Consider the following 11646-nt stretch of genomic DNA (forward strand, 5'->3'; position numbering starts at 1 on the left):
GGGAGTGGGGGCAGGGTGGTGTTTCTGGGGCCGGCAGACGAATGCAGTCAAGGCTGACCTGTGTTAGGCCTCGCATGTGCCACAACCTGGCTGCCTGTGTCACTCTGACCTGTCCTGCTTGGACTTAGCCAAGGAATTCAGATATCAGTTAGTGTGTGTGCATGCACATGAATACCTTAGCATGTGATCAGAGCCCCCAAAACTCCCAGCCCTGGGGCTTTTTATTAACGTAATTATTTTTCTATTTGTCAAATTTTTACTATATGCTGTATGAAGCATGTGACATTATTTTATATCTATTCTCTGACAACGCTGAGACGTTATCATTATGTCTTCATTTTACAGATGAGGCTCTGAGAGATTGTATGCCTCATCCAGAGCACACAGCTGGCGAGCAGCCTAACCAGAATTCGAATTCAGAACTCAGGCGTGTCTGATTCCAGCATATCTGTTCTTTTCCATGAATCACACTGCCTCAAAAAATCTCTCTCTCTCTCTCATGCACACACGTGCACACACACACGTGCACACACACACACACCCATATATTTCTCATTCTGGTAAACTGCTGTTGGTTCCTTTTCTTTTTAGAGAATGACAAGCATTGAGTAGAATAAGGGCAAGGGATAGGCACCAGGCTGGTAGCCACCTTCTGAGTGCACATGACTTTACAGCCTACAAAGCACTTTCACATTTGTGATGTCATCTGATCCCACAGCAACCCCATGAGGTCAGCGGGAGGCTCAATTATTTCCATTGGGAGTGGGACTCAGAAGGAAGGTGACCCGCCCAGGGTAACAGAGACAGAAAATGGTAGTACTGAGACTGGAAGCCCAGGGCCAAGCTGGCCTCTTGGCTGACTCTAAGTCCTAAATGTGTCCACTGACCCTGACATCTGTCCCCAAGGAAGGCAGCCCAGGTCCCCACCTTCCTGAAATCTTTCTTCCCTGAGGACAAAACTGGAGCTGATCAAAAGGAGGTACCAGTGGAGGGCCTCCCTGGTGGCACAGTGGTTAAGAATCTGCCTGCCAATGCAAGAGACACAGGTTCGAGCCCTGGCCCAGGAAGATCCCACATGCCGCGGAGCAACTAAGCCCGTGCGCCACAACTACTGAGCCTGAACTCTAGAGCCCGCAAGCCACAACTACTGAGCCCACATGCCACAACTACTGAAGCCTGTGCGCCTAGAGCCCGTGCTCTGCAACAAGAGAAGTCACGACAACGAGAAGCCCGCACACTGCAACGAAGAGTAGCCCCCACTCACCACAACTAGAGAAAGCCTGCGCACAGTAACAAAGACCCAACACAGCCAAAAATAAATAAATAAATAAATAAAAATTTAAAAAGGAGGTACCAGTGGAAAGCAGGAGAGCCCAGCTCTCTCTCTCTCTGTAGTTGTGTGACACTGGCAGCTCCTTGTTCTCTCCAGGCCTCAGTTTCTTCATCTGTAGAATGGGAAGAGGCAAAGAAGAAGTTTCGGGGTGGTTCTCTCAGCACTGATATTGTGCATGTGTGAAAATATGTCTGCCTGTGAGGGCTTTGAAAACTCTTGTCTGAGCCCAGGCTTGGAGCTCCCACAGCCCTGATTTGGCAACCTGCTTCAGCCACTGGCTTAGTGATCTTAGGCACCTCATTTCAACATCTCTCAGCCTCAGTTTCCCCATCTGTAAAATGGGGATGATAACGACACCTACCTCCCATGGTTGTCGGTCTTCGGTTGTTGACATTTGGTCCTGGCCTCACATTCACACAGACCTTTGACATAATCCCCAAACAAGGGTGATGACTACGCAGACCTGAAAGAGCAGTTACAGTATTTAAAGAAGATGGCGTTTATCAGAGCACAGGACAACTGTGTCCCACCACAAGCTCTCACTGCTTATAGGGGCTCTGAATTAAAATTTGTTATAGCTCCTGAAATTATCCTGAGAGTAGTGCAATTACATTGCATTGTATTTGTGGGTAGTTCAACGCATTAACATGTCATTGTAAGCATTTAAAATATACACCATTTTGGTAACCCTGGTTTGTCATTTATTCACTTTTTAGTATACCTGAACCCTAAAACAATGCCAGTGAATGGGCCTCACGCCATGACTTGGCTGGTAGTAGCACGATTCCTGGCATGAAATAATGGCAGTAGCACTGCCCTGGCAGTAAATGATGATGATGATAATAATTACATCAATCACATTTATAATCCGATTTACAGTTTCCAGACCCCTTTCAGATTCTTCATTCCAACTTCCCACGCGTAGCAAGCTCGCTATGTGATTATTTCGTCCCATTTTACGGATGCAAACACTGAAGCCAGACCAAGCAGTGAGAGGCTCTGGAGTCTGGCGGCGAGGGTCTAGGTCTGCGCTTGGGGCCTGGGCGGGGCTGGGTGGGGCGGGGCGCCCGGCTGCTCTCAGGTGTGTCTGTCCGCGGGGGAATCCTTCGCTCCACCTGGGCGCGGCGAGGAAATTGCACCATGTATGGGCAGCTACGTCAGAGGCGGCGGACCCGCCGCTGTCTCTGGGGGCCGCCAAGTCCTCCCCTTTTGCCCAACAAAAGTCGGCTACTGGACCGTAGGAAGCGATGAAAAGTTCAGGGCGGAGTGACAAAAAGCAGTGCGTTTGGAGAGGTGGAGCCCAGAGTTGTCCAGAGCCGCTGCGATACGCCCGCTCTCCGTTCCCACCCCCAGTGGAAGTGGTTCAGCCCGAGGACTTCTCATTCATAAAAAGAAAAGACTCCGCTAGGAGCGAGTGAGTCAGAACCGAAGCCGCCGACGCGGACCCCACAAAGCAGCCAGCCCAGGGCATGTTCCGAGACTACGGGGAACCCGGGCCGAGCTCCGGGACCGGCGGTGCGTACGGCGGCCCGGCGCAGCCCCCGGCGACAGGCCAGCAGGTGAGAGGAACCCGACGCCTGGGATCCCCAGGTGGACAGAGCCTGGGATCCCCAGGTGGACAGAGCCTGGGACTGTGCGGGCCGCTCCCGCACACTCGGGGACTGGGACCGGGAACAAGGAGCAGGGAATGGGTCTCGGAGCAGTGGCAGAGGATTCTGCCCATTCTCCGCTGTCTAAGGGCACTTTCTCCCCCACACCCCAGCGGAACGGGCGCGGCGGGCGGAGCAAACATCTGCAAACATCCCCTCTCGCGCTCGTACCCCTTCCCGTCTCTGTCTGCTGTCTATCTGTCCCTCCGTCTCCGTTACCTTCTTTCCTTCTTCCTGTTTACCGCTAATTTCTTTGTCCCATCTGCGTCGGAAGGGGACCCCTTAGTCCGGGATTAGTCCTAGCCCCGACAGGATCAGAGAGGGTCTGATCCATCTCGGACTCACTTTCCGAGGTCCGGAGTCTGAGCCGCGGCCGCCGAGACGTCCCTACGCACGGGATCCACCGCCAGGCTAGCCCCGACAGACTGCGAATCCTCGGCAGTCTGTCTGTGAGCATCCGTGTGCCTGACCGTTTGTTTGTCCCTCCCCACCCCGTCGCCAAGTCCTCATCCCCATCTCGGCGCGGTGGAGCCTGGTGGGCCCCGGGAGACTGGCCTTTGACCCTTTTATGGGTTGGGGCCTGTGGAAACCGCGAGGTGCCGGAAGTGCGCGAGGTCCTGCAGCGGCAACTCCCGCGCCCCCGACTCTCGGCACCAAACGGCGCCCGCTGAGGGTTGGGGGGGACCCGGGAGGCTGCAGGTGCCCATTTCCTGTCGAGGGCCCGTGAGCACGTGTCGCTAGGGGAGGGAAGGAGCGGCGTCCGTTCCGCCGAGTCACGGCGGCCGAGTCACGGTGGCTGACTCACCCGGAGCGCCCCTCCCTTCCTGGCCCGGAGCGTCCCGGGCCCGGACAACCTCGGGAGCGGGAGATGCCGCCGGCGGCACCTCGGCCCGGAACTGGGGTCACTGGGTCACTGAGCCCGCAGCGCTGAGCCGGGGACACTGCTGTCCAGACTTGCCTGGGCTTGAACCCAGTTCTCCTCCGGAACACTGAGCCCCCATCTCAACCCATTCCTCACGTTTCTGGCTGAAAGTATCATGACAGGTAATACCTGGAGCGCATACTGTGCAGCCTTGCATTGTGATGGGCAGTTTCCACCTCATTTACTTTACCTCACAGAATCCAAGACCCCACTGATTTTAAAACCCACCATTATTTTGTGCCACTAATTTTTTTTAAAAGTTGCCAATTCAACTATGATTTCAGAGCTACTGAAGGGAACTCGTTAGCATCAGTGAAATGCTGTAATCCTCACCTATGACAATATTCAAAACAAGGAAACGGAGGCACATTGAAGTTAAATAATTTGCCCTGACAGCCAGTAAATGGCTGAGCTAAGATTAGAACTGGGCTAGCTTGAACCCAGAGCAGTGGCTCTTGCCCACCATGGCCCCTGTGTGTTGGGCACCTGCCAGTTACCAGGCTGTGTCACACACACATTCTCTCACCTGATTCTCACAGCCACCCTCGAAGTTAGGGGCTGTCATTATCCTCTTTATGTAGATGGGACTCAGGCAGGGTGCAAAAGTGGGTAAGAAGAGCCTGGCTGCCTGGGTCCAAACCCCACTTCCCACTTATTGGCTGTGTGTCTAGGGACAACTGTTTTCCTGTCGGAAAATGAAGATACTGTTGTGCAAATTACATGAGTCAGTATTTATAAAGTGGTTGGGACAGCACCTGGAATTCACACTTTATTACTGGAAGCCCCTCAATCCACAGAGGCCTTATCCCTGGCCCTCCATGTCTTATCCCTCAGAAGTGCCACCTCATGTCAAGCATCAACACTGTGAGTGGCAGCCAGGAGCTGCAGTGGATGGTTCAGCCTCACTTCCTGGGACCCAGCAGCCACCCCAGGCCTCTGGCCTACCCCCAGTACAGTCCCCCACAGCCCCGGCCAGGAGTCATCCGGGCCCTGGGCCCAACTCCAGCACTGCGTCGCCGGCCCTGTGAACAGGTAAGAAGCAGTGGCGTTTGCACGGGTTCTTGTGGCCACAGGGGTGCTGAGGTGCAGAGCATAAGCTCTTGCCCAGAAGGAGAACGCAGGCTTAGAAGGGGCATGGGGAGAACAGACCCACTGGTGACTACTGGCCAAGACAGAAAGTGATGAGATCCCCTGGGGAGACCCAGAGGGCAAAGCAGTCACTTCTGGATCAAGGAAGGCTTCCTGCAGGCCTAGAAGGATGGGTAGGATTTGAATAGAGAGAAAGATGAAAGAAAAGACATTCCAGGAAGAGGGGATGGCAGGGGCAGGAACGGAGGTAGCAGTGAGAACATGTAAGGTGTATGTGTGGACAGTTGTGTGGACAGTAGAGGGTCTCCAGCTGCTGACAGGTATGGAGAGGGCGGTCTTATGCTGTCTACGTTACTGGGAAGAGAACAGAAAGAGGAGGGTTCCCTTCAGCTACTCTCTAAGGCTCTGTTTCTCTATCTCATTTAATCCTCACAAAAACCCTCTTGGGAATGAACTCTGGTATTCCCCATTTTACAGCCAAGGAAATGAAGGCACAGAGAGGTAGTCACTTGCCCAAGTTCACACGAGTAGTGAGTAATGAGACAGGTCTGTCCAATTCTAAAGTCAGATCGTAACCACTAATCCACACTGTCTCACCAGGAGGTTAAGAGAAGGCTTGAAGCTTAGAGAGCTGGGAACTCTTACCTCCCAAACCAGGGTTCTTAGCAGCACATTGCTAATAAAGTCCGTGCCAAAATAAATGAATAAGAGCTAGAGGGTCTTTAGGGAGTGGTTCCGCTTTCCTCTCCCTGGGGCATTTTGGTATCTGAGACTATAGTGCGTGAGGTCTGCACGTTAAGGAGCTTGCTCTGACAGCAGGGTAGAGGATGGGGAGGACGTCAGGATCCTAAGAAAGATGTACGATCGGCCAGGGGTGACTTCCCCAGAAACAGAATGGCTGGCTTCTGTGACCAACTGGAAGGGGACCATGGTGTAAGCCCCAGAGGCAGGCTCCTGGACTTCCTTCAGCCATGATCCTGGGTACTCCTAGACTGAGGCTGTGAGCTGTGAGTGGGGTCCCTTCGGGGGAGGTGGTCTCCATCAGCTGGCCTCTTTCTCAATGTTAAGTAGAGTGAGTGGATTTTAATTTCTGCTCTGGAACCACAAACAAGTTATTCGTCTTCTCTGGGTTTCAGTTCCTTACACAAAAAAGTTGGGTTAAGAATCTGCATAAACAGATGTAGAGAACAAACATATGGACACCAAGGGGGGAAAGCGGCGGGGTGGGGGGCATGTGGGGTGGGATGGTTGGGAGACTGGGATTGACATATATACACTAATATGTATAAAATACATAACTAATAAGAACCTGCTGTATAAAAAAATAAATAAAATAAAATTTAAATGATTAAAAGAAAACAGGAATCTCTGTAAAGCTCTTAGCTGGCACATAGTAGATTCCCGATGAACAACTACTTAGCAGCTCTCATTAGCCCCTCTTGGTGCTTACAGCCCCTGGGGAAGAGGAGACTTGGTTATCAAGAGACTGAAAAGAATGAGGGTCTTGGCCTGGTCCCAGAGGCTCAGGGGAGGAAAGGCCACTTATAGCTGCGGAATGAAAGAAAGCTTCCAGGAACGGCCGGGGTCGGGTGGGGGATCTTAGCTGAGTCCTGGGAGAGGAGGAGGGTTAAGGTTTGTAGAAGGACGGGAAGGGCATTCCGAGAGGAATCATAGGAGGCAAAAGCTGGGTGCGAGGAGGAAATATGACTCATCCAAGCTTACTAAAGCGGGGAACCGGTCGGGGTGCGGAGGTCCCAAAACGCAGGCTGAGGGCGCCCCTGCGCTGCCATGCCCTCGGCCAGGCTCCTACCACTGGGCCAGCAACAGAGTCCACCTCACTGCTCTCTCTACCCTCCCCAGATCAGCCCCGAGGAGGAGGAACGCCGTCGAGTGAGGCGCGAGAGGAACAAGCTAGCAGCGGCCAAGTGCAGGAACCGGAGGAAAGAACTGACCGACTTTCTGCAGGCGGTGAGCACCGGCGAGTGCGGAGGGTGCCCAGGTCCCGGCCCACCCAACCTCAGAAGGCCCCCAGTTCCCAAGAGTCCGCGGGGCCGCAGGGGGCGCCGGTATATGAAGTCCCCCCACCCCGGCTCCCTGTCGGAGGCGCACTCCGACGAGGAAAATGTGATTAAAAATTAATTGCAGCGCGTCTCACTCTGAACAGAGAAGAGCTGAAGCTGGGACCGACAATGTCCTTCGAAGATGCCCCCCAAGCCTGATGGGAGTCGTGCCCATTTTCTCCCATCGACTCATGGGAGTTGTAGTCCAGACTTGCTGGAGACTCCCCACTCCCCCCCGCCCCCTCGCCACCACCACCCACTTTCCGCGCCCCAACCTCCCAATCACTACCACAGCGGGAGGCTCCGCGGTATTCAGCCCTCATCCTCTTGACTCCTCTCCTGATCGTCCACAGGAGACCGACAAACTGGAGGACGAGAAATCCGGGCTGCAGCGAGAGATTGAGGAGCTGCAGAAACAGAAGGAGCGCCTGGAGCTGGTGCTGGAAGCCCACCGCCCCATCTGCAAAATCCCGGAAGAGGCCAAGGAGAGCGAAACTAGCGGCACAGGCGGTACCAGTGGCACCAGCAGCCCACCAGCCCCCTCCCGCTCTGTGCCTTGTATCTCCCTTTCCCCAGGGCCTGTGCTTGAACCCGAAGCATTGCACACTCCCACGCTCATGACCACACCCTCCCTGACTCCTTTCACCCCCAGTCTGGTCTTCACCTACCCCAGCACACCGGAGCCCTGTGCCTCAGCCCACCGCAGGAGTAGCAGCAGCAGTGGGGACCCCTCTTCTGACCCCCTTGGCTCCCCAACCCTCCTGGCCTTATGAGGCACTCCAGCCCCCACTCCCTGCGGGTGCCACCCTCTCCAATATTTCCCTGCCCATTGGTCCAGCTGGCCTGGACCATATCTCATGTCCAACCCCAGCAGATTCTTCTCCATCCATCCAGATGAGACTGGGCATATTTTGCTTCCCGGTAGTGCCAGCTTGGGGCTACCAAAGCTGCCCACTGTTTCTCTAGAGCTGGCCTCTCTAGCACAATTTGCACTAAGTCAGAGACAAAGTGGTTCCTGTTTGTTGGAGAAAATTCCGGGCAGCTCCCAAGGGACTTTGTAGATTCTCAGAGGTCCTCTGGAGCCCTAAACCCCTGCAGATCACCCCTCTAGTCATCATCACCCTCTTCCTGTGATTCACCCAATCCTACTCGACAGGAGGTGATGCTCTACACGCTGAGAACACTAACTCACCCAGCCCCACTGCCAGCAGCACCAGGTTATTGAACCAGGACACTCTGCCAGCCCCTCCTAAATGGAACAGCTCAGGAGGGTGCCAGAGGTTTCTGTGATGAGCTGACCTGCAGCCCCCAGCTCTGAGAAGACTTTAGCTCCAAGCCTCCACAGCGTGGGCAGCTGCTATTTATTTTCCTAAAGAGAGTATTTTTATACAAACCTGCCAAAATGGAATAAAAGGCTTGCAGCTCTAGCCTGCTCTCATTGGACCCAGAGGCTAAAGGGAGAAGATTTGGAGCCAGAAGCCCTAGGCTCCCATTTCAGCTCCACCAATTCACTACATGACCTTGGACAAATTCTTTGATATTTCTGGACCTTGATTTTCTTATCTGACAAGTGAGGCTATGTCTGTTCTGCCTCATCCCCAGCACTGAGAGGAGGAACAGAAGTGCTGTGAGGTGCCAAGCCAAGAGGATTACCATCCTCCTCCTCGTGGGGGCCCACAGTGCTCCCACAGGAGGGCACTGTTATGCCCCTTCCAGCCTCCCGGGAGGCGGCTGAGTGGGTTTCAGGCCCCCAGCACCTGCTTCCTGCCCCATTGTCTTGGACAGGAAGGAGCCGGGAAGGGAGCTGGAGCCACTTCAGGGGCTGGATTACGGCCTGTCCTGGGGCCTGACGGGGGAAGCCAGTGGCTTACCACGGTCCCACATCCCGCCCCAGGATGGAAGTAATGGGGGAGTCAGCCACCTTAGTTCTGCAGTCCCTCCAGATGGGAATGGTACCCAGTCTCAACGTCCCCGCCCTCGTCCCAACGCCGGCGAGTCCCAAACAGACGCTGCCCCAGCCATGGGCTCTGCTTCCGCCTCAGTTTATTAGCCTCCACCCAGCCCCCAGCAAGTCCCTCCGCTCCAGCCTCCAGTCCCCCTCCTGCCCCGCCAGCGAGCGCCAGGGGCCCTCCTCAGTGTTAGGGTTTCTAAGTCCATGCCAGCGGCCCCTCGTACGCAGCGGGGGCGGCGTCCGGGTGCCGAGGTCCACCGCAGTCTCCGCGCGGGAGAAGCAATCCGGGCGGGCGTCAGCGCGAAGCTGTGCCCTCAATCATCTGGGGAGCAGGCCAGGGGCAACTGATCGGGGCTGCCCACGCTGCCGGTACTGGAGCTTCCATCGCCCAGGTCACGGGGACCGCAGGGGGGCAAGGCCAGCTCGGGTGTCGGCCCAGCGCCAGAGCCCCCCGAGCCGCCGGTACCGCCGCGGGGGCCCCACTCCTCGCCCAGCGCCAGGCAGAGCTCCTTAAGGGCCAGGTTCTCCCGCAGCAGCTCCTCCTGGCGGCCTTCCAGCTCGGCCAGCTTCTGCCAACAACCGCCTAGATCCTCGCGCACGGCTCGTGATGCTTGGGTCCCGAAGAGCTGCCACTGGCGAGCGGCTCGCCGCCCGCGCTGGCGCTCCGAGTCTAGGAAGCAGCAGAGGTCGCGCAGCTCGCGGTTCTCGGCCTGTAGACGCCGGTTGAGCTGCTTGAGCTCGCGGATCTCGCCCAGGTGACCCTGTAGCTGCCGATTCACCTCCTGCATGAGGCGGCCGCGCTGCACCAGAGCCGCCAGGCGCGCCGCCTCCTCCCGCCGCAGGCGCCGCACCAGCTCCTCCTTGCCCAGAGCCGCCATCTCTTCATCCGTCAGCTCCTCCAGGCCGCCCGTCTCGGCCTCCATGGCTGCTCAAGCCTCTGAAGCATCGCCTGCCCGCCGCCGCGGCCCAGGAGCCCCACGACGAGCTCCTCGCCGCTGGGGCTCGGGCACCCGCTCCGCGGACAGGCTGTGGTCGACCTAGCTTAGGCTGCAGCAGCCGCGCGGGGGTGGGCACGCGGCGGGGCGCGCGCCAGGGCGGGGCCGCATGACGTCAAGGAAGAACAGCCAATCCAAGCCAGCTCCCTCGGAAGGGGGCGGGGCCTAGGAGCCGGGAGCAAGACCCTTCCCCGCCCACTCTGGACCGAGGAGTCCCTGACCCTCGCGGACACTCGGTACCCGCGTCACCGACCTCCGCGGCAGTCAACCGCAAACTAGGAGCTTCGTACCTTCCAATTCCAAACCTCCTCAAGCTCGAGCTCCCTCTGAGAACCAAGATTCGGGGGTCGGCCCCCTACTTTCCTGCCCACCCCCGGACGAAATCCAGACGGATCGCCTTTCCTTCCTTCCTAGCTTTGCTCGAACTCAAGAGTCTCGGCTCACTGAGCATCGCTCCCAGTCCACGGAAACATAAGTCCAAACGTCCTGGCTCACCATCAGCCTATTCTCCCTCTCACGGACCGTGTCCTGCCCAGTGGGAGGGGCATACAAGGGATTCTTTTGTTCAATAAACTATTATTGTATGTAAGGCTTATGCAGAAACAAACTTGATCAATATCCTTATACTGTCCTTAAAGAGATCGTAATCTGGCAGAGGAGACAAGCTGCGTTAAACAAAAAGCAAATGGAAGAAGAGCACATTTTGAGGGACCGCCCCCTACCTGCAAAAGGTTGCCCAAAAGAGGTGATATCCCAGGGGCCCTGAAAGATGCATAGGACTTTGGCAAGTAATGAGAGAGCTATTTCAAGGAGAGGGAATAGCATGATGAAAATCGCTGGGGTCTGAAAGAGCCTCGCTGCTTTAGAAACAGTGAGAGTGGCTTGTTTTTTGGGTTTTTTGTTTATTTGTTTTGGAAAGGCAGGTGCTTAGAGAAAGTGGTAAGAGAGGAAGGGAGGTAACAAAGGTAGTCAGAAGCCAGATTTTTAAGAGTTTTCAATACCAGGCTGGAGCATTTACACAGGCCAGTAAGAATTTAAGCAGGAGAGTAACATTTTTAAATATGCATTTTTTAAAAAGGTTGTTTGGACGGCTCTGTGTGGGGTGGACCACAGGGAGGGGATGTTGGCAGAGAGATTACTAAGAACACTGTGCCAATGGGCAAGGAGAGCTATGCAGAAGGAGTGGGCTGGGACAGTGCCAGTGGGGGTGGAGAGGACAGAACAGATACTAGAAATATTCAGGAGGCAAATCGGCAGAACTGAATGTAGGGAGAGAGGAGTCTGGGAGAAAGCCCAGGTTTCTGGTATGAGAACTGCGTGGATGGTGGGGCTGTGACCGAGATAGGAACGCAGGAAAGAAACAGATTCGGGAGACCGACAGGTCTGTCTGGCTTTTGAAGGTCCTGTGGGGGACAGAGTGGAGTCACACATAGGTGGCCGTCTGGATGTGGACTTCCAGACAGAGCTCTAAGCTGCAGAATAAGAGAGGTCATTAGTGTGTGGGGGTGGGGTGGGGTGGTTAAAACCATGGGAACAGGTGCCCCATGTTCAGGAGAGGGGCTCGTCTGCAGGATGGACTGAGGGGCTCCCACCCAGCAAGGGCCCTTGAGGACGAGCCAGACACCTTTTTTTCAGAGAAAAGACTTA

General features: G+C 55.5%; 2 protein-coding genes across 6 annotated transcripts; one reads left to right on the forward strand and one right to left on the reverse strand.

Moving 5' to 3' along the window:
* Positions 1-2802: 2802 nt before the first annotated feature.
* On the forward strand, positions 2803-7826 carry FOSL1 (FOS like 1, AP-1 transcription factor subunit; the record flags this gene model as incomplete). 4 transcript variants are annotated; one of them, XM_079709565.1, is made up of 4 exons in its annotated part: positions 2803-2892; positions 4739-4936; positions 6854-6961; positions 7407-7826. In XM_079709565.1, 4 exons carry the CDS (start codon positions 2803-2805, stop codon positions 7824-7826), a joined length of 816 nt encoding a protein of 271 aa, XP_079565691.1. The 4 variants fall into 4 exon arrangements, with proteins under 4 accessions (XP_079565691.1, XP_079565692.1, XP_079565693.1 ...); XM_079709566.1 differs by lacking the exon at positions 6854-6961; XM_079709567.1 differs by lacking the exon at positions 4739-4936.
* A 1253-nt stretch (positions 7827-9079) lies between these two features.
* Positions 9080-10476, reverse strand: CCDC85B (coiled-coil domain containing 85B). Of its 2 annotated transcripts, XM_079708222.1 has the most exons (2): positions 9870-10476; positions 9369-9714 (listed from the first exon to the last, which is right to left on the reverse strand). In XM_079708222.1, the coding sequence occupies exons 1-2, from the start codon at positions 9925-9927 to the stop codon at positions 9515-9517; spliced, it is 258 nt and encodes an 85-aa protein (XP_079564348.1). In that variant the 5' UTR covers positions 9928-10476; the 3' UTR covers positions 9369-9514. The 2 variants fall into 2 exon arrangements, with proteins under 2 accessions (XP_079564347.1, XP_079564348.1); XM_079708221.1 differs by having other exon boundaries at positions 9080-10067.
* Between the last annotated feature and the right edge of the window lie 1170 nt (positions 10477-11646).

Source organism: Hyperoodon ampullatus (genome assembly GCF_949752795.1).
Source record: "Hyperoodon ampullatus genome assembly, chromosome: 7".
In the NCBI taxonomy this organism is placed as follows: domain Eukaryota; kingdom Metazoa; phylum Chordata; class Mammalia; order Artiodactyla; family Ziphiidae; genus Hyperoodon; species Hyperoodon ampullatus.